This window comes from Mobula hypostoma, chromosome 2 (assembly GCF_963921235.1).
Source record: "Mobula hypostoma chromosome 2, sMobHyp1.1, whole genome shotgun sequence".
Classification (NCBI taxonomy): Eukaryota; Metazoa; Chordata; class Chondrichthyes; order Myliobatiformes; family Myliobatidae; genus Mobula; species Mobula hypostoma.
The window spans coordinates 239,299,434-239,320,692 of NC_086098.1; the positions used below are offsets into that span (position 1 = coordinate 239,299,434).

The 21,259-nt window shown below is 42.5% G+C and overlaps 1 protein-coding gene across 2 annotated transcripts in view; it reads left to right on the forward strand.

The window, feature by feature from the left end:
* Nucleotides 1–21,259, forward strand: part of LOC134342970 (transcription factor 12-like) — a 177,405-nt gene that overhangs the window by 130,595 nt on the left and 25,551 nt on the right. The window contains exons 7-9 of one of the 2 annotated variants that reach the window (XM_063041721.1): nucleotides 3,433–3,506; nucleotides 7,244–7,315; nucleotides 8,676–8,885. In XM_063041721.1, the coding sequence (XP_062897791.1) occupies nucleotides 3,433–3,506; nucleotides 7,244–7,315; nucleotides 8,676–8,885 (356 nt within the window). The remainder of the gene's footprint in view (nucleotides 1–3,432; nucleotides 3,507–7,243; nucleotides 7,316–8,675; nucleotides 8,886–21,259) is intronic. The other variant, XM_063041722.1, reaches the window with a different exon arrangement.

Genomic DNA, 21,259 nt, shown 5'->3' on the forward strand with positions numbered 1-21,259 from the left:
AGGTGTCAAATTTGACGTCCTCCCTATGCCGAAGAGATTCTAGTTACGGTATCACTCGAGTGTGATGTCTAACGGGTTGTCTAATGGTGGGTCCTCAGGTCGCTGTAGAGGCCAATTGGGGATCCACATATTCTGGTGCAGTGCGGGCAAGGGTAGGTGATGGTTGTGGTTAGTGGGCGGGTCTTTTGGTTGTTCAGAATCAGAATCAGGTTTAATATCATTGGCATTTGTCGTGAAATACACAATAAATAACTATAGAGAAAATACTGAATTACAGTAAGTATACGTATGTCTATTAAAGAGTTCAGTTAAAATAAGCAGCACAAACTAAAACAGAAATAAAGTAGTGAGGTAGTGTTCATGGGTTCAATGTGCATTTAGAAATTGGACGGCAGAGGGGAAGAAGCTGTTACTGAGTCGTTAAGTGTGTGCCCTCAGGGTTCTGTGCGCCTTTCCGATGGTAACAATGGGAACGGGGCATGTTCCTTTCAGTCCCTCCTATCACAACTGCTGCATGTTCTCCGTAACACAGTGGAGTCACTCTCATGTAGCACAGCTCCCTCTTAAACAGATTTCCTCCAGGTGTATCTATTGAGTGCAATGTCTTCCCAGTTTTTAGATGTCATGTTGAATTTCTTGTTAGCCTTCCTTCAACTGGAAGTAAAGGATTTGTTAAGGGGAGACATGAGTTAGGCATCCGAATGACATAAACATCCATCAGATTTGGTATTACTTTATCATGGTGGAAATGCTCTTTATGTGAAGTGATTCTCTACACCGGTCATTCCACATGTAGATTTCCATCAATAACTGTGTTGCTGTCTGCTTGCCTGGAGTCCAGCTGTGACTCAAGTAATTTATACCCTTCCCATCAGATCTGAGAACTGAATTTAAGCCCCACCCTAGAGATTCAAACATTAAGAACTAGGCAAGTATTCCTGATACCCCTCAGGAGGAATAACTGCATGGCTGGGAGTAACACACACAAAGTGCTGGATGAACTCAGCAGGTCAGGTAGCATCTGTTGAGGGGAATAAACAGTTAATGTTTTGGACCGAGACCCTTCATCAGAACTGGAAAGGAAGGAGGCAGAAGCCAGGTTAAGAAGGTGTTTGAGGGTACCATCTTTTGCTGCAGATATGTAACTGAGATCCAAAGTACCTCAAGGAACAAGAAGCTGCCGGAGGAGCTCAGGAGGCCAATCAGGGGGTTGAGCAGCATCTGTGGAGGAAGGGACATCAACAATTGCTTCCCCACACCCTACAGATGTTGCATGCCCTGCTGAGTACCTCCAGCAGATTGTCATGCCGCTGACCTGCAGCCTATTTAAACCTAGCTCTCATCCACAGTCCTTGTTCACTCATTGAACCAGCCAGCATTGACCAGTTGCTCCCCACCTTCAGCAATCTTGTTGCCTGTAGTGTTTAGTATCTGCTCTCTCTTGTTTTTGTGGCCCCTTGGCCCCTGGTTTTTTATTTTTGTAGTCTGTTATTAAAGTTATCATTCGCTGCTGAATCACCTCTGGTGCACTGACTCTGAGTCAGGCCTCCTCTTCACTTCCTGACACTAATCCCATGGGTTGAAGTTAAAGAGCCAATGGGAATTCGGGCTGGAAAAGTGGGAATGTTGCTGAGAATTGAGGGCCCGAGTCATAGGGAAAGGTTGAATAGGTTAGGACCTTATCCCTGGAACGTAGGAGAATGAGAGGAGCTTTGATAGAGGTATACAAAGTTATGAGGGGTAAAGATAGGGTAAGTGCTTGCAGGCTTTTTTCACTGAAGTTGGGTGAGACTAGAACTGAAGATCATAGGTTAAGGGTGAAAGGTCAAATATTTAAGGGGAAGCTGAAAGAGAACTTCACTCAGAATGTGGCGTGAGTGTGAAACAAGGTGCCAGCAGAGGTGGAGGATGTAAGCTCAATTTCAACATGTAAGAGAAGTCTGGATAAGCACATGGCTGGAGATCTCGAGTCTCCGGGCACACAGCCGTAGATATTCTGACTCCCCCAGTGACACACAGGTCTCCTGCCGTGGCACGAACCTTCGATCCACCCGTCTCCCAAGTCCTGAGATCCTAGGCCTCCAAAGCTGAGCCCTTGGCGTGCCGAACAACAGCCAGTTATGAAACCCCGAGAGCGGGTCCCATTTCCACAAAGGACCGTAGTCAGCATGTAACTTCAGGACAGGGTCTTTAAAAGAACCCTGAAAGGGTAAAATAAAGATATTAAAGATGGAAATAGAGCTGTTTCCAAAGATGCAAGTAAAGGAGTCGCCGTTTAGTGCCATCATCACTTCGCTCTGCCTCCGAAGGCCATAGAACTAAAGATCACAGCTTATCTGTTTGGCATCTTCTGCACAATTACCAGGTCTTTTCAACCATTGTCCAAATATCTATTGATACCAGTTTTGACTAAAGCCCTGCAGCTCTTTAGGGTACACAATTCCAGACTCCAGGCCTTCTGGAAATAGAAATTCCTCTTCTTCTCAAACCTGAATGAGGATCCCTTTGTTCGAAAATTATGTCCCAGTTCTAGATTCCTCATCACAGGAAACATCCTCTCAACATGTATTATGTTAATCCCCTCATGATTCAGTAAGATCTCTCATTAGTTTCTAACATATAACAAGTATTAGGCCAACCCTAGGTATCAGCTTCATGAACTTTTCTCTGAATAGTTTCCAACATAAGTCTGTTGACTGTGGTTAAAAAGGCTTAAGGTGTGTTGACCTTCACTTGTCGGGGGATTGAGTTCAAGAGGTAATGTTGCAGCTCTATAAAACCCTGGTTAGATCACACTTGGAGTATTGCGTTCAGTTCTGGTCTTATTATAGGAAGGATATGGAAGTTTTAGAGAGGGTGCAGAGGAGATTTACCTGGATGTTGCCTGGATTAGAGAGCAGGCAATTATGAGGACAGGTTGAGCGAGCTAGGGCTTTTCTCTTTGGAATGAAGTAGGATGAGAGGTGACTTGATAGATAATTGGCACCTTTTCCAGGGCAGAAGTAGATAATATGAGGTCCAGAATTTTAAGGTGACTGAAGGGAAATAAAGGGGGTGGCTGGCGTCAGAGGTAGTTTTTTTTACATAATGGTAGGTACGTGCAGGAACTTAGCAGGTAAGGCAGGGGTCTTGACCCAGTATGTTGACTGTCCATTTCCTTCCGTAGATGATACTTGACCTGCTGAGGTTCTCCAGCTGGTGTAAGTTGCCTGCTTCTGCAGCTATAACTGGATCAAAGCACTTTTCCTTGTATAAACCATATCCAGTTACACCCAAAAGGGGTAGTAGAGTTCAACATGGGCTGAACCTGGGCAAAAGGGACTACTATTTCAGTGGGCATCATGCTCAGCGTGGTCAAGATGGGCCAAAGGATGCTGTATTTGATCTATAACTCCTCTACAAAACATTATTTTAATTGTTATGTCTCTTAAGGTTCCGCTCAGTGGCCCAGACCTGGAGGGCAGGCAGCTGCTTCCCCAAGCTATGAGAATACCCTGCACTCACTGGTAAGTCTGCCTAATGTTACCCTAAGGTCATTGCAGGTTGGATTGAGCTAACACACATTGGTCTCTTGTTACTCAACTATGTGAGCAATTACGTACTGTGGTTGTGCTCAGTGTTTGTGACGCAACAGATGGGTGCAATTACTCTTTCGTCTGGATCAGAAGTTCCAAGTTTATTGTCTGATGTCTTAATGCAGGGGTTCCAAACCTGGGGTCCATGGAGCTCTTGCTTACTAGTATTGGTCCATGGCTTAAAAAAGGTTGGAACATGATGTTTAATGAAAGGCCTAGATAAAGTGGACATGGAGGAGATGTTTCCAATAGTGCAGGACCAGAGGTCACAGCATCAGAATACAAGGACATCTCTTTAGTACAGAAAGGAGGAGGAATTTCTTTAGCCAGAGGGTGGTGAATCTGTGGAATTCATTGCCATAGATGGTTGTGGAGGGCAAGTCATTGGGTATATCTAAAGCAGAAGTTGATAGGTTCTTGATTAGTGAGGGTGTCAAAGGTTAATGGGAGAAGGCAGAAGAATGGGGTTGAGAGGGATAATAAATCAGCATGATGGAATAAGGCCATAAGATATAGGAGCAGAAGTTGGCCATTCGGCCCATCGAGTCTGCTCCGCCATTCAATCATGGGCTGATCCAATTCTTCCAGTCATCCCCACTCCCCTGCTTTCACCCCACACCCTTTGATGCCCTGGCAAATCAAGAACCTATCTATTTCTGCCTTAAATACATCCAATGACTTGGCCTCCACAGCCACGCATGGCAACAAATCCCAGATTTACCACCTTCTGACTAAAGTACTTTCTCCGCACCTCAGTTCTAAATGGACGTCCTTCAATCCTGAAGTCATGCCCTCTTGTCCTAGACTCCCCTACCATGGGAAATAACTTTGCCATATCTAATCTGTTCAGGCCTTCTAACATTCGGAATGTTTCTATGAAATTCTCCTGAATTCCAGGGAATACAGCCCAAGAGCTGCCAGACGTTCCTCATACGGTAACCCTTTCATTCCTGGATTCATTCTCGTGAATCTTCTCTGAACCCTCTCCAATGTCAGTATATCCTTTCTAAAATAAGCAGCCCAAAACTGCACACAGTATTCCAAGTGTGGTCTCACGAGTGCCTTACAGAGCCTCAACATCACATCCCTGCTCTTATACTCTATACCTCTAGAAATAAATGCCAACATTGCATTTGCCTTGGAGCAGACTCAATGGGCAAAATGACCTAATTCTGTTCCTATGTCTTATGGTCTTAAGAAGCTCCAGGACTTGAACCTGCAGTTTGGATCACACTGCCTTTGCACCGTGGGAGGTAAATCTCAGCCTTCTCTTGAGACTTAACAGCAATTAGCAGCTAATATATTTAAACGAAAATGAGTTAAAACTGCTAATATCTGTTGTGACATCCTCCACTTCACTGTACAAAAATGAGAAGTCAGATTGCCAGGTGGCTTTGACTAACATTCCTCCCTCAAGTGAAGCTGTCACAGGTTGTTCAGCTCACTGTTGCCTCCTAGTGGCTTGGATGTAAGGATATTTCAATGTGCTAATTAGGTAGTACTTCTAAATAATTACACTAATCTTTCTTTCCCTTCTTATTCAATCAAAAGTAGACAACAGGGGACATGATTATACGGTGTTGGGATTGTTTTCTTGTGAATCATTGGCTTCTGTTCCTCAAAGTGTGCTGTGCAATGTCTGGATGTTTTTAAGGCAGGTAAATGAATATTCCACAGACAAGGGGTTAAAAAGTTACCGGAGGTTGGTAGGCAGGTATGAGGACTCACGACTGCAACAGCTCATCTGTGGTATTACTGAAAGAGAGAACAGGTTTGACAATCTCTTCATCTCTGGAATTGATACTGGGATCTGGAAGAAGGGAAGTTAATGATAAAACTCGAGGTATTGATATCAAGAGGCTGATCTGTCTGGGGAGTCTAGATCTAGTGGGTGAAAATAAAGAAAACTGTAGATCTTGGGAATCTGATCTAGTAGGTACTTCTTGGGAGAATGGATTGACCATTTTGGACCAAGAAGAGGGGAAATTTCTTCACTTGAAGTGTTGTAAACCTGTGTAAATCTCTACTCCAGGTGTCCTTGGTTGAGACTGATAGTTTCTAAAGATAAAGATTCATTTTATTTGTCACATGGACATCAAAACATGCAGTGAAATGCATTATTTGTGTCAAATCAAATCAGTGAGGATTGTGTAAGTGTTGCCACACCTCTGACATAGCACGGCCACAACTCACTGACTCTAACCGTACGTCCTTTTTGGGTTGTGGGCAGAAACTAGAGCACCCAGAGGAGACCCACGTGGTCGTGGGGAGAACGAACAAACTCCTTACAAATAGCGACAGGGATTGGAGCTGGTGCTGTAAAGGGTTACCCTAACAGCTATGGTACCACACCATCCCTGATAACTGTTACCGTACTGTGCCATCCCTGATAACTGTTACGTTACTGTGCCATTCCTGATAACTGCTATGGTAAGATGCCATCTGTGATAACCACTATGGGACTGTGCCAACCATGATAACTAATAAGGTGCCATGCCATCCCTGATAACAACTACAGTACTGTGCCATCCTTGATAACAAAAGTAATTAGGACTGAAGGAGAAAGAGGAGTTGTCAGAGAAGATTAGCTATGATCTCAGTGATAGGGAGACTTCAGTGGTTGCGTGGTCTAATCACGCTTCATTTTCATGCATCCAGTTTCTGATATTTCTACTTCACTCAGACAGCCTGTTGCTTTAGTTCTTGCCAAGCATCTATTTGGAGTTTAGTGAGCAGTTTTTGTCCTCTTATCTAAGAAAAGATATGCTGGCATTGGAGAGGGTCCAGAGGAGGTTCACGAGAATGATCCTGGGAATGAAAGGGTTAACATATGAGGAGTATTTGGTGGCTCTGGGCCTGTACTCGCCGGAGTTTAGAAGAATGATGGGGATTTCATTGAAACTTATCAAATATGGAAAGGCCTAGAGAGAGTGGATATGGAGAGGATGTTTCCTATAGTGGATGAACTTAGGACCAGAGACCAGAGAGCACAGCCTCAGAATAGAGGGAAGTCCATTTAGAACAGAGATGAGAAATTTCTTTAGCCAGAGAGTAGTGAATCTGTGGAATTCATTGCCACGCATGATTGTGGAGGCCAAGTCATTCAGTTTATATAATGTAGAGGTTGATAGGTTTTTGGTTAATCAGAGTGTCAAAGGTGGAAGTGGAAGACAGAAGAAAGGAGTAGGGAGGAATAATAAATCAGCCATGATGGAACGGTGGAGCAGACTCCATGGGCCCGAGGGACTAACTTTGCTCCTATGGTCTTAAGGTCTTAGCTAGTAACATTCCAGAGTGTGGGGTAAGGAACTGGTTAATTTTCACACTCCGCATCCCTATCTTCGTCTCATTGAATCAAGAAAGGGGGCATGCTCCACAGTCCACAGAAATGCAGAGTTTATGCTTTTGAGTACAAGCCTGCCTCTTTTCCTCCTAATGCCCAAATGTCCCAAATAAAGAAAGCCACTCAACACTGAACCTTAAACAAGTTGGAGGGCCACCAAATGAAGGCTGTCTGATGAGTTTGTGATGCCTGAAAGGGCTGTGAGTTTTGTATAAAATGCTATTACCCGTTCCCTCATTGTTTGGTTGTCCCGTGCTTGCTATATCTGCTTTGCATGGCCTGTTTGTTTTCTAACATACTTTCCTCAACTCTTTGCATCCTATAGAAAAACCCAGCCGAGCGGCAGCTTAAGGAGCACTTACATGACGCAATCTCTGTGTTAATGGATGTGTGCGAGGTAGTAGCGTTTTCTATTAACATAATTCACTTTTTCCCAGTTTATTTTATTTCCTGTCCAGTTTCTGTGGTATTCGCCACCATGTCATCATTTGAAAGAGCTATTTACTTTGTCTGCCGTTTTGAACTTCCTAAGAATCCTTATTTCCCAACAGCATCTGTTCACTTGTGGGAATTTTCTGATCCCAAGGAGGAAATTTTAGAATGGTGGAAATCTGAGATAAAAATTAAAAGATTAAAAATTAGCTTTATTTGTCACATGTACATCGAAACACACTGTGAAATGTATTATTGCGACAGTGACCATCACTGTCCAAGGATGCGCTGGGGGCAGTCCAAAAGTGTCATCACATAGCATGTCCACAACTTACTAACCCTAGCCCGTACACGAAGCGCCCAGAGAAAACCTATGCGGTCAGGGGAGAATGTACAAATCCCTTAACGGCAGTGGTGGGAATTGAAGCTGGGTTGCCAACGTTGTAAAGCACTGTGCAAACCACTACGCTACTGTGTAATGTTTGCAGCGTGGCGATCTTTTCACCAGTTTTAATGGAAATTTAGCAGTATGTGCATAGTTGGTAATAAAAACAATACTTGGTGTGAATCCCATATGTGTCAAACAGCAGAATGCATAGGAAGGACGCTGAACATTAATGTTTGATATAATAATCCTCCATCTTGGAACTAAGGAAATTCCCTGATGTAAGAATCACTTGGGCCATTTAGTCAACCCTTGCTATCCCATAAAACCATAAGACATGGCATAGAATTTGGCCATTAGGTCTACCAAGTCTATTGTACCATTTGATCATGGGTTGATTTATTTCCCTCTTAACTCCAGTCTCCTGCTTTCTCCACATAACCAATGATGCCCTGACTAATCAAGAACCTATTAACCTCTGCTTTAAATATACCCAATGACTTGGCCCCTACAGCCATCTGTGACAACGAATTCCACACTTTCACCACCCTCTGTCTCAAGAAATTCCTCTTCATCTCTGGTCTGATTCCTCACACTATTTGAAGTATCTTCTCCAATTCCACACTATCTAGATCTTTCAATATTAAACCTAGGCCTTTCAGTATTCGTTATGGAATCAAAGTTCAAAGTGAATTTATTATCAAACTCCATATATGTCACTATATACTACCCTGTGGTTTCTTGTGAGCTATTATACTCCTGAAGGGTATATTGATGGGAAGGTGATTCCAGCCATTCTGATAAATTATTGTGAACTAGACTTGCCTGTTTATGATCTGTTGTTACTGTCTCCCTGCCCCACTACGCAGGACATGCTCTTTAATGTTGTGTGTGCTTCCATGAGACCCATGCTGAGGTTTCTGCTCACTGGTTCTTACAGCAAAGCCGAATGGAAGATCGACTGGACAGACTGGATGATGCCATTCACATCCTGCGCAACCATGCTGTGGGGCCCTCGTCCAGCTTGCCCAGCAGTCATGGAGACCTGCACGGCATGCTCGGCCCCTCGGCACACAGTGGACTGGTCACAGCCTTGGGCTCAGGCTACGCTGCACCCAACCTGGGACCTACGGCTCGAGCAACATCAATGGTAAGTCAAAGTGGGCAACTATGGTGTTACCAAAGGTTCTTGGGCTTCAGTTAGTTGGAGAGAGGGAAGAAAATAATCTTTCCCAGTGTATGAAACTTCTTCGCACCAATGTTGAGAAGAGGGACCTTGGGGTTCAAGTTCATAGCTCCCTGAAAGTGGCTGCATAGATTGATAGGGTGATTAAGAAGGCAAATGACATACTTACCTTTATTAGTCAAGGCATCGAGTTCAAAAGTCAGGAAATTATGTTGCAATTCCAGTTAGGCCACATCTGTAGTTTTGCATAAAGTTCTGATCGCTCCATTGTAGAAAGGATGTGGAAGGATTTGGAATGGGAGCAGAAGAGGTTTACCAGGATGCTGTCAGGATTTGGGGGCATGTGTCTTAATGAGAAGTTGCACAAACACTGGTTGTTTTCTCTGAAGCAGCAGAAGCTGAGGAGAGATCAAATAGAGGTTTATAAGATTATGAGAGGCATACATAGAGTATCTTTTTCCCAGGGTTGAAATGTCTAATACCAGAGGGCATGCAGTGAACTAAGAGCGGGGTAATTTCAAGATGTGCGGGGAAAGCTTTTTTACACAGAGAGAGCGGTGGGTGGCTGGAATGCGCTGCCTGGGGTGATGGTAGAGGCAGATATCTTGGGAACTTTTTAGAGGTGTTTGGATAGGCACACAAATGTGAGGAAAATGGAAGGACATGGACACTGCGAAGCCAGAGGGGATTAGTTTAATAGGCCATTTAATTACTAACTTACTCAGTTCAGCACAACATTGTGGGCCAAAGGGCCTGTTCCTGTACTGTACTGTCCTATGTTCTGTGTAATTTCATAGAGTTATAATATTCCAATTTAATTTATCCATGCTGACCAAGATGTTTATCCAAGCTATTGCCATAAGTCCATAACACAAGAGATTCTGGGAATCCAGAGTAACACACACAAAATGCTGGACGAACTCCGCAGGTCAAATAGCCTCTATGGATCAGCCCTGATGAAATAGTGGAGCGGACTCGATGGGCCAAATGGCCTAATTCTGCTCATATATCTTATGTTCTTGTGGTCTATCCCTTGCAAATCTTCTTCCTCAAGCCTTAAACCTATGTCCTTTAGTTTTTTTGAGACTCCTCTACCTTGAGAAAAAAACTGAGATAATCCACCCTTTTCGATGTCCTTCATGAATTTATAATGAGGAGATAATCTTTGGTTAAGGATTAAAAACACCAGAACATTGGGGATAAATTCCATGGTTCTCTTTAGAATACTGCCAAGGGATCTTTTCTGCCTCCTACCTCACTGATGTTATGCCTCTCTGACAGTACAACCCTAGTTAGAACTTGGGAGTTGTAAATGTTGTGAGCTAACTTTAAGGTTGCAAGGGTTGGGAGATTTTGAAACAACAAGTTCAAAGTTCAAAATAAAATTATTATTTAAGTATATATATGTCACCATATACTGTGGATTATGGTTAATCGGGCACATCGTAACCAGAAAATTTAAATGGCTGTCTCAATTAGCCAAAATTTCATGGAAATAATTAAAAATAGCCTAGAGATCTACAATAGGTCTATGGCAAAAGCAATCTCAATGGCTCTTCACATAAACTTAGATCACCTGGACAATACAAACACCTGTCTCAGGATGCTGTTTGTTGACGATAGCTCAGTGACACCATCAATCCTATAATCCTGATCAATAAATTACAGAATCTGGGTTTCTGTACCTCCCTCTGCAATTGGATCCTCGACTTCCTTCTGGGAAGACTACAACATGTGCGGATAGGTGATAATACTTCCTCCTCTCTGACGATTAACCTTTGCTCACCTCAGGGGTGTGTGCTTAGCCCACTCCACTGCTCTGCTCTCTCCATACCCATGACTGTGTGGTTAGGTACAGCTCAAATAACATCTATAAGTTTGCTGATGATACAACCATTCTCGGTAGAATCTCAGATGAAGATGATAGGGTGTATGGGAGTAAGAGGTACCAACTAATTGACTGGTGTCACAGCAACAGCCTTGCACTACATCAGTAAGACGAAAGAGCTGATTGTGGACATCAGTCAGGAAGGGTAAGACGAGGGAACACAAACCAATCCTGATGGAGGGATCAGAAGTGGAGAGAGTGAGCAATTTCAAGTTCCTGGGTGTCAGTATCTCTGAGGGTCTAACCTAGTCCCAACATATCGATGCAGTTATAAAAAAGGCAAGACAACAGCTATACTTCATTAGGAGCTTGAACAGATTTGGTTTGTCAACTAAAACACTTGAAAATTTCTATAGATGTACCATGGAGAGCACTCTGACAGGCTGCATCACTGCCTGGTATGGGGTGGCTACTGCACAGGACCAAAAGAAGCTACAGAAAGTTGTAAGATTAGTCAGCTCCATTATGGGTATTATCCTCCGTAGTACCCAAGACATTTTCAAGGAGCAGTGCCTCATAAAGGTGACGTCCATTATTAAGGACCCCCTTCACCAAGGGCATGCCTTGTTCCTATTGTTACCATCAGGAAGGAGGTACAGAAGCCTAAAGACACACACTCAGTGACTCAGGAATAGCTTCTTCCCCTCTGCCATATGATTCCTAAATGGACATTGAACCCATGAACACTAACTCACTGTTTCTGCACAATTTTTAATCTATTCAATATACATATTGAATACTTACTATAATTGATTGATTTATTTATTTTCTTTCTGTATTATCATGTATTGTATTGAACTGCTGCTGCTAAGTTAACAAATTTCACGACACATGCTGGTAATAATAAACCAGATTCTGGTAGATGTGTGGTGGAGAGTATATTGACTGTCTGCATCACAGCCTGGTATAGAAAACACCAATGCCCTTGAATGGAAAATCCTACAAAAAGTAGTGGATATGGCCCAGTTAATCATGAGTAATGCCCTCCCCATCATTGAGCACATTTACATGAAATGCTGTCACAAGAAAGCCGTATCCATCATCAGAGACTACCAAGGTCCTGCTCTCCTCTCACTACTGCCATCAGCAATAGGGTACAGGAACCTCAGGTCCCACACCACCAGGCTCTGGAACAGTTATTACCCCTCAACCATCATGCTCTGAAACCAAAAGGGATAACTTCACTCAATTTCACTTGCCCCATCTATGAACTGTTCCACAACCTATGGACTCACCTTCAAGGACTCTTCATCTCAAGTTCTTGATATTTATTGCTTATTTATTTATTTATTATTATTATTATTGTTGTTGTTGATTTGTTTTTTGTATTTCCACTGTTTGATGTCTTTTGTACACTGGTTGAACACCCAAGTTGGTGCGGTCTTTCATTGATTCTATTATGGTTATTATCCTATTAAGGATTTATTGAATATGCCCACAGGAAAATGAATCTCAGGGCTGTATATGGTGACATATATGTAGCTTGATAATAAAATTACTTTGAACTTTAATCTTTTGAACTTTAAAAAGATTAAAAAAGACAATACTGTTTAACTGAGTAACAATTTATGTACTTAAATGAAATACAGAACAAATTAGAACATTATCAATACCTCCACAGTACTATAAAGTCCTGTATAAAGTGTATTAGTTCCTAATAGTTATTGACGGAGGTATTCATCCACCCTGTTCTTTTGATTGACTGTAAATGAACAAAATCAGTGCAGACACCTTGCACAGATAAATGAATGCCTTCATACAATGCTTTCGACGACTGCATCTTCCAAATCTTCATTTTCACTGTAACAATCAAGACCAGGTAATCAATACCTGCATAGTGCCTAACTTGTTGAAGTAGAGAAATCATTTCACTTTCACTCCCAGCCACCTCTGGTATCTCTAAGCCTGAATACTTGAAACTGCGGTGAGCAAAACAGTTCTGTTTTACTTCTTATTTCTCACTATCAGTGACAAAAATCACTGCTTTTTGAGCACAAGCACACACAACTGATGCTATCTTAAAACTGATTGCTCTAAGCATGCTGTGGTGTCTAATGGCCACACAAGTGCACATGAATGACGCTAATTAGAAACTGTTTAGCAACAGTCTCCAGTCTCAGTTAAGTTGCATAGTGTCCCAAATAAATGACGGGAATCCCGGCTCCTTTCTCAATTTAGTTTTTGCTTTTTATGAGTCGGGAGGTGCATATGAGGTGTTCCAAATAAAAAGCTGATCTGATGAACTGTTCGCTTAATTAACTGGAATCCACTGTACTGCCTTGAGACCCATTTTTAGAATTTTTATTGATTTTGAGATAGAGTGCCAAACAGGCCCTTCAAGCCACGCCATCCAGCAACTCAGCTATTTAACACCAGCCTAAACATGGGACAATTTACAATGACCATTTAACCTACTAACTGGTATGTCTTCGGACTGTGGTGGGAAACCGGATCACCCGGAGGAAACCCACGTGCACATGGGAAGGAACATACAAACTCCTTACTGACAGTGTCAGAATTGAACTCAGAACACCACAACACCCTGAGCTGTAACAGCATTGTGTTAACCACTACACTACGGTGCACACTTGCAGGCTTTTATAGGAAAAAGAAAATATAGTAGAAATTTATGAAAAAGAAGCAAAGACATAACCAGTGTACAAAAGCAGATAAACTGTGAACTGTTCTCTAATTAGGTCACAGATTTAGAATCATTGGTAAAATATCAGAGGGGTTAAGAACTTCCACTTGAGAATTGATTTATTCTATTTAAAGATGTTGGAAGCTGACCTGGTAATTAATTCTAGATGGGAGGTGTAAGAGGAATTTACAGGATTGAGGACACAAAGCAGGGTTGTGGACAATTACCCACGCACCCTTTCAAGAAGTCAGCATGTGAATGATTCTCCTTCATTCACATGCTCCCACTCTGGACTCTCTCCAATACCAGCACATCCTTTCTCAGCTATAGAGCATAAAACTGCTCATAGTCATAGTCATAGTCATACTTTATTGATCCCGGGGGAAATTGGTTTTCGTTACAGTTGCACCATAAATAATAAATAGTAATAAAACCAAAAAAAAACCAATATTCCAAATGTGGTCTGACCAATGCCTTATAAACCCTCAGCATTACACTCTTGCTTTTATGTTCTAATCCTTTTGAAATGAACGCAAACATTGCACTTGCGTTCCTCACCATGACTCAACCTGCAAGTTAACCTTTAGGGGATCCTGCACAAGGACTCCCAAGTCACTTTGCATCTCTAACTTCTGAATTTGCTCCTCATTTAGAAAACAGTCCACTCCTTTATTCCTTCTACCAAAGTGCATGACCATACACTTCCCAGCACCGTATTCCATGTGCGCCACTTTTTACTCATTTTCCTAATCTGTCCATGTCCTTCTGTTATCTCCCTGCTTCTTCACCTCCACCAGTCCTCCACCTATCTTGATAGCTTCTACAAATTTGGCCACAAAGTTTTTTTGTGTCACTTACAAACTTAGCAGAAGGAAGAACAGCAAGTGAGCACTTCTAACGTGAAAGTCAAAGTAAATTTATTATCAAAATATTTAAAAGTCACTATGTACTACCCTGAGAATCTTTTCTCTTGCAGCATTTAAAGGAAAATAAATACAAGTGAATTTATGAAAATCTATACTTAGGTAGACTGACAAACAACCAAAGAGCAAAAGAAGCCGTATTGTGCAAATAAAATTTTTAAAAGTTAATACATATTACTAAGAACATGCGTTGTAGAGTCTTTGCAAGTGAGCTTATAGGTTATGGAGTCAGTTCACTGTTGAGTCCACACTGGTTCAGGAGCCTAATAGTTGATGGGTAATAACTGTTCCTGAACCTGGTGGGGGAGAGGGGATGAAGTAAGAAGCTGGGAGGGGATAGAAGATAGAAGGAAGAGATAAAGAGTTGAAGAAGGAGTTCTGATAGGAGAGGGCAGTAGACCATGGAAAAGGTGCACCCGGGGGGGGGGGGGTAGATGATAGGCAAGTGAGGAGGAAAGAAGCAGTAAGATGAGGTCAGAGTGGGGAATTGAAGAATCGGGAAAGGGAGGAAGAAAATAACTAGAATTTGGAGAAATTGAGGTTCGTGCCACCAGGTTGGAGGCTACCTAGATGAGGTGTTGCTCCTCCAAATTGAAGGGGGGGGGGTCCTCTATGATAGAGTCGAGCCATTGCACTGAGAAGGTCAGATATCCACTTGAAGTCAAAAGAGCATCCCTTGGGTGGTCAGAGGTACCCAGCCACCTTGCTACCATTTACACACTGCTGTTTGGAAATCTCAGTCTGAGCAGTGCATACATTGACTATGGGGGAGGGGAGTAATGACACGCTGCCTCAGATCTGTTGGCTGTTCTTGGGTAAACGCAGATTGTGAACTGAAATTCCATTGCAGCAACGCGTGAGATTAAGCAGTGCCAGCTTTTATTGCGGAAAACACCTGCTCTTGTTTACACACCTGGTGTGTACCTGTAAGGTGGGTGGAGCTAGCAGAACCTGATACCTGTTGGAGCGACAAGGGGCCAGGGTCTACTGGTGTTCACTATCAGTGACATCTGTCAGTACTGGCGAACTTGCGAGAGAAAATAAACACAGGAACAGATACGTTGCTGTTGTAAAGCATATGCTGGAAAGTAAATATGGGATGGTTTTACTCCCAGATTTGTGAATGCTTTTTCTCCCTGGAGAGGCTCTACAACACAAGCCGCCTTGTGTGGAGGTCTGCAAGAGAAGTGATTCACCATGTGTCGGCAGGCTTTCATCCCGACAACTGAAAATCTGCAAAGCCTCCACGTACACTGGGAAAGGTGCAGAGAGGAATGCGCACAGATGATTCCCGAACTGCTCGTGCTGCATCAATGTGTAGGCCGAGGCATGTTCAGAAAGATGTCTTTAAGATTATGGATTATAACTGTTGAATGTTGTTTGTCTGTTGCATGTCACACCGACACATCACAGCAAATTCCTAATACATGTAAATGTATCTGGCAAATAAAGTCAATCCTTGATAGGGCAGATACAGGGAATTATCTATCCCCTATCAGCTACTATGCAAAACTGGACATCATACATATAAAAGTCACCAATGGTTAACTGAAGATCTGGTTTTTTCACTAGTGAGTGGTGTGAATCTGGGATTTTCTTCCATAGGAAGTGTTTAGGGAGAACAGAGATGTATTTAAGGGATAGCTGGATAAAATACACAAGGAAGGAAGGATTTGTAAATGGGGTCAATATGAAGGAGGAAAAGTGTAATAATTGAGCATTAACTAAGTACTAGATCCTTTTTCATAAACTAAGTAGCTCGAATCTGTGCTTCACACTGTGTTCAGTACACCATAAGGCATAGGAGTACAATAAGGCCTTTCAGCCCATCGTCTACTCTGCCATTCTATCATAGCTGATTTATTATCTATTATTTATTTTTCTTCTCAACCCCATTCCCCTGCCTTCTATCCATACCTCTGAAACCCTTACTGATGAAGAATCTATCAACCTTTGCTTTAAATATACCCAATGACTTGACCTCCACAGCCGTCAGTGGCAATGAATTCCACAGATTCACCGCTCTCTGGCTAAAGAAATTCCTCCTCATCTCTGTTCTAAAGGTATGTCCTGAGGCTGTGCTCTCTAGTCCTAGACTCTCCCACTACAGGAAATGTCTTCTCCATGTCCACTCCATCAAGGCCTTTCAATATTCGATAGGTTACAATGAGATCTCACCTCATTCTTCTAAATGCCAGTGAGTACATCACCAAACTCTCCTCAGACATTAATCCTTTCATTCCCGGAATCATTCTCATGAACTTTCTCTGGACACTCTCTAATACCAGCACATCCTTTCTTAAATAAGGGGCCCAAAACTGCTCACAATACTCCAAGTGCAGTCTGACCAAAGCCTTATAAAGCCACAGCATTACATCCCTGCTTTTATATTCTAGTCCTCTCAAAATGAATGCTAACACTGCTTTGCCTTCCTCACCACTCACTCAACCTGCATATTAACTTTTAGGGAATCCAAAATGCATAACCATACACTTCTCAACACTATATTCCATCTGCCACTTCTTTGCCCATTCTCCCAATCTGTCTAAGTCCCTTTGCAGACACCCTTCTTCCTCAACACAACCTACCCATCCACTTATCTTCATATCATCCGCAAACTTGACCACAAAGCCATCAATTCCATCATCCAAATCATTAACATATAATGTGAAAAGAAGTGGTCCCAACACGGACCCCTGCAGAATACCGCTAGTCACTGGCAGCCAATGCTTTATTTCAACTCTTTGTCTCCTGTCAGTCAGCCAATCTTCTATCCATGCTAGAATCTTTCCTGGAATACCATGCACTCTCATCTTGTTAAGCAGCCACATGTGCGCCACCTTGTCAAAGGCCTTCTGAAAATTCAAGTAAACAACACCCTCTGACTCCCCTTCATCCATCTTGCCTGTTATTTCCTCAAAGAATTCTGACAAATTTGCCAGGCAAAATTTTGCCTTAAAGAAACCATGCTGACTTCAGCCTATTTTATCATGTACCTCCAAGTACCCCGAAACCTCACCCTTAATAATGGACTCCAACATCTTTCCAGCCACTGAAGTCAGGCTAAGTTTTTTGCCGTCTTCCTCACTCCTTAAAAAGTGGATTGACATTTGCAATTTTCCAGTCCTCCAGAACCATTCCAGAATCTAATGATTTCTGAAAGATCATTACTAATGCCTCCACTATCTCTTCATCTGCCTCTTTCAGAACCCTGGTGTGTAGTCTATCTAGTCCAAGTGACTTACCTACCTTCAAACCTTTCAGCTTCTCAAGCACCTTCTCCTTAGTAATTGCAAACACTTCTGCACCTGACACTCTTACATTCCTGGCATTCTGCTAGTGTCTTCCACAGTGAAGACTGATGCAAAATACTTACTAAATTCCTCTGCCATTTATTTGTCTCCCATTACTACCTCTCCAGCATCATTTTCCAGCAGACCAATATCCACCCTAGTCTCTCTTTTACTCTTTGTGTATCTGAAAAAACTTTCTGATCCTCTTTAATATTACTGGCCAGCGTACATATTTCAGCCTTTCTCTCCTTATGGTTTTTTAGTTGCCCTCTGTTGGTCTTTAAAAGCTTCCCAATTCTCTGACTTCCCACTAATCTTTGCTGTATTATGCCCTCTTTTTTTGCTGTTATGTGGTGGTTGTCTCATCCTCTCTTTAGAATACTTCTTCAACTTTCGGATGTATTTATCCTGTGCCTTCCAAATTGCTCGAGAAATTCTAGTCATTGTTGTTCTGCTGTCGTCCCATTTCTATCAACTTTGTCAGCTCCTCTCTCATGCCTCTGTAATTCTCTTTACTCCACTATAATATTGATACATTTGACTTTAGCTTTTCCTTCTCAAATTGCAGGGTGAATTCTATCATATAAATCATAGCTGATTTATTATTCCTCTCAGCCACACTCCCCAAAACCCTTAACACTTACTACTCAAGTACCTATCAACCTCCACTGTAAATATTCCCAATGACTTCAAAGTTCAAAGTAAATTTATCAAAGTGCATATATGTCACCATGTGCATCCCTGAGATTTGTCTTCATGTGGGCATAATCAATAAATCCAAGAAACAAAATAGAATCAATGAAAGACTGCACTCAACAGGATGGACAAAAGACAACAAACTGTGCAAATACAAAAAGAAAAAATAACAAAAATAATAATAAATAAATGTAGAGAACATGAGATGAAGAGTCCTTGAAAGTGAGTCTGTGGGTTGTGGGAACAGTTCAGTGATGGGGCAAGTGAATTTGAGTGAAGTTATCCCCACTTGTAGAGGGGCAATAACTGTTCCTGAACCTGCTGGTGTGGATCCTGAAGCTCCTGTGCCTTCTTCCTGATGGCAGTTGTGAGTAGAGAGCATGACCTGGACGGTGGGGGTCCTTAGTGATGGATGCTGCTCTCCTGTGACAGCACTCCATGTAAATGTGCATTACCTGTGATGGACTGGGCTGTATCTACTAGTTTTTGTAGGATTTTCCATTCAAAGGCATCGGGGTATCCATACCAGGCTAAGATGCAGCCAGTCAATATACTCTCCACCACATATTCACAGAAATTCGTCGAAGTGTTGTCATGCCAAATCTTGGCAAACTTCTGATAAAGCAGATGAACTGCATTGCTTTCTTCATAATTGCACTTACATGCTAGGTCCTGTACAGATCCTCTGAAATGATAACACTGAGGAATTTAAACTTGCTGACCTTCTCCACCTCCGATGCCCCAATGAAGACTTGCTCATGCATGTCCAGATTCCTCCTCCTGAAGTCAATAATCAGCTCATTGGTCTTGCTGACATTGATTGATCTAGTTGATGAGAGCCAGATTTTCAGTCTCCCTCCTATATGCTGATTTGTCACCACCTTTGAATCAGCCAATGACAGTGGTGTTGTCAGCAACTTAAGTATGGCATTGGAGCTGTGGTTAGTTACACAGTCATATGTGTAAAGCAAGAACAGGAGACTGAGCACACAGCCTTGTGGTGCACCTGTGCTGATGGAGATTGCGGAGGAGATGTTGTCAATCCAAACTTGCCTCACACACAAGGCAGTTCTCCCTCAGCGCTACTCCTTTGACAGTGCTGGAGCCTCAGCACTGGCCTGCTGAAGGCATGATACTCCCTTGGCACTTTGAGTATGCCTGCAAGAAAATGGTGTCATATTTGTACTTCAGTAATAAATTTACTTTGGAATCAGAACTTTTTCAGCACCTGTCCTCTGCCGGTGTGGCTCTCCCTTATCACTGCCCGAAGAGTATTGTCCTGGTTTAATCATTCAACCCTTTGAAATGAGTCCTGAACCTGGATTCTTTATATACAAGAATGTTAATCACTGAGGCTCGAACTTTGATGGAATGTCTCAAGCTGTGTGTAGTGAGGAAGCTTTAAGAGATTGGTGGGGGGGAGGTGGAGCAAAGTTGAGTATATCACCACAGTGTCTATGTTTTAATAACAAATCAATGGAAGTAAACACTTTAGGACATTTTGGGGGTATGATACATTGTGCTGAATTACTGTTGTCCTCAAGTTGTCTGCATTAGAGCACAGAAGTGTGGGCCTCAAGTTGTCTGTGTTCCGTGCATCATACACAAAATGCTGGAGGAATTTATGAGGACTGGCAGCATCTATGGAGATGAATATTTTGGGTCAAGATCCTTCATCTTCATGAGTGCTGATGAAGGGTCGTGGCCTGATACATCGCCTGTATATTCCTCTCCATAGATGCTGCCTGACCTGCTGTGTTCTTCCAGCAATTTATGTGTTGCTCTGGATTTTTCAGCATCTCTTGTGTTTATATCTCTGTTTAGCACCTGTTGGGGTACACTATGGAGAAACAAGAGGGATTTCCACCCACAGCGTCTCCCATTTCATCACATCCCCTGGGCAGTTGGAGATCTGAGTTACAGGGAAAGGTTGAACAGGTTTGGACTTTATTCCCTGAAGTGTAGGAGAGTGAGGGGAGATTTGAGGGAGGCATACAAAATTATGAGGGGTATGGAGAGGGTAAATGCAAGCAGGCTTTTTCCACTGAGGTTGGGTGAAACTGGAACTAGAGGTTATAGCTGAAAGGTGAAATGTTTAAGGGGAAGCCGAGGGGGAACTTCTTCACTTAGAGGGTGGTGAGAGTGTGGAACAAGCTGCCGGCACAAGTGGTGGATGTGGATTTGAGTGCAACATTTAAGAGTGTTTTGGACAGGTAAGTGGATGGGAAAGGTATGGTGGACTACAGATGAGTCAATGGGCCTTTTTCTGTGGTATAACGCTCTATGACTCTAGAGTAAAGAGAAAAATAGCCCTTCTGTTTACTTTATTACCTAGATGGGCTGAAGAACCTCTTTCTGTGCTGTAACGCTGTATGACTGCAGACACTAACATGGAGAAAAGTCACAGAAACATACTCAGTAATGAACAGTCCCAATGATACAGGTAGTAGACTCACTGCTTCACAGCACTAGAGTCCTGGGTATAAGACCACAGAAGCAGAATTAGGCCATTAAGTCTGCCCTGCCATTCTAACATGGCTGATTTATTACCCCTCTCAACCCGATTCTCCTGCCTTCTCCCTGTAATCATTGACACCCTGTCAACCCCTACTTTAAATATACCCAATGACTTGGCCCCCACAGGTATCCATGGCAATGACCGTGTAAGTATTGAACCATTTCCTGCTTTGAGAGACAAGATGCACCCTTAATAGGGGAGGATTATCCAGTTTTCCGAAGTTGATGGCACCATCAATCCTTGGGTTATGGCCATTCAGGTAATGGAAGTTAGTCGTTACATAATTCACAAATTACCACCTGAAACTTTGAGGTACAGAGTAAAATTCACTGCTGGACTTCATGAACATTTTATACATTAATCAATGCATGTTTCTTGG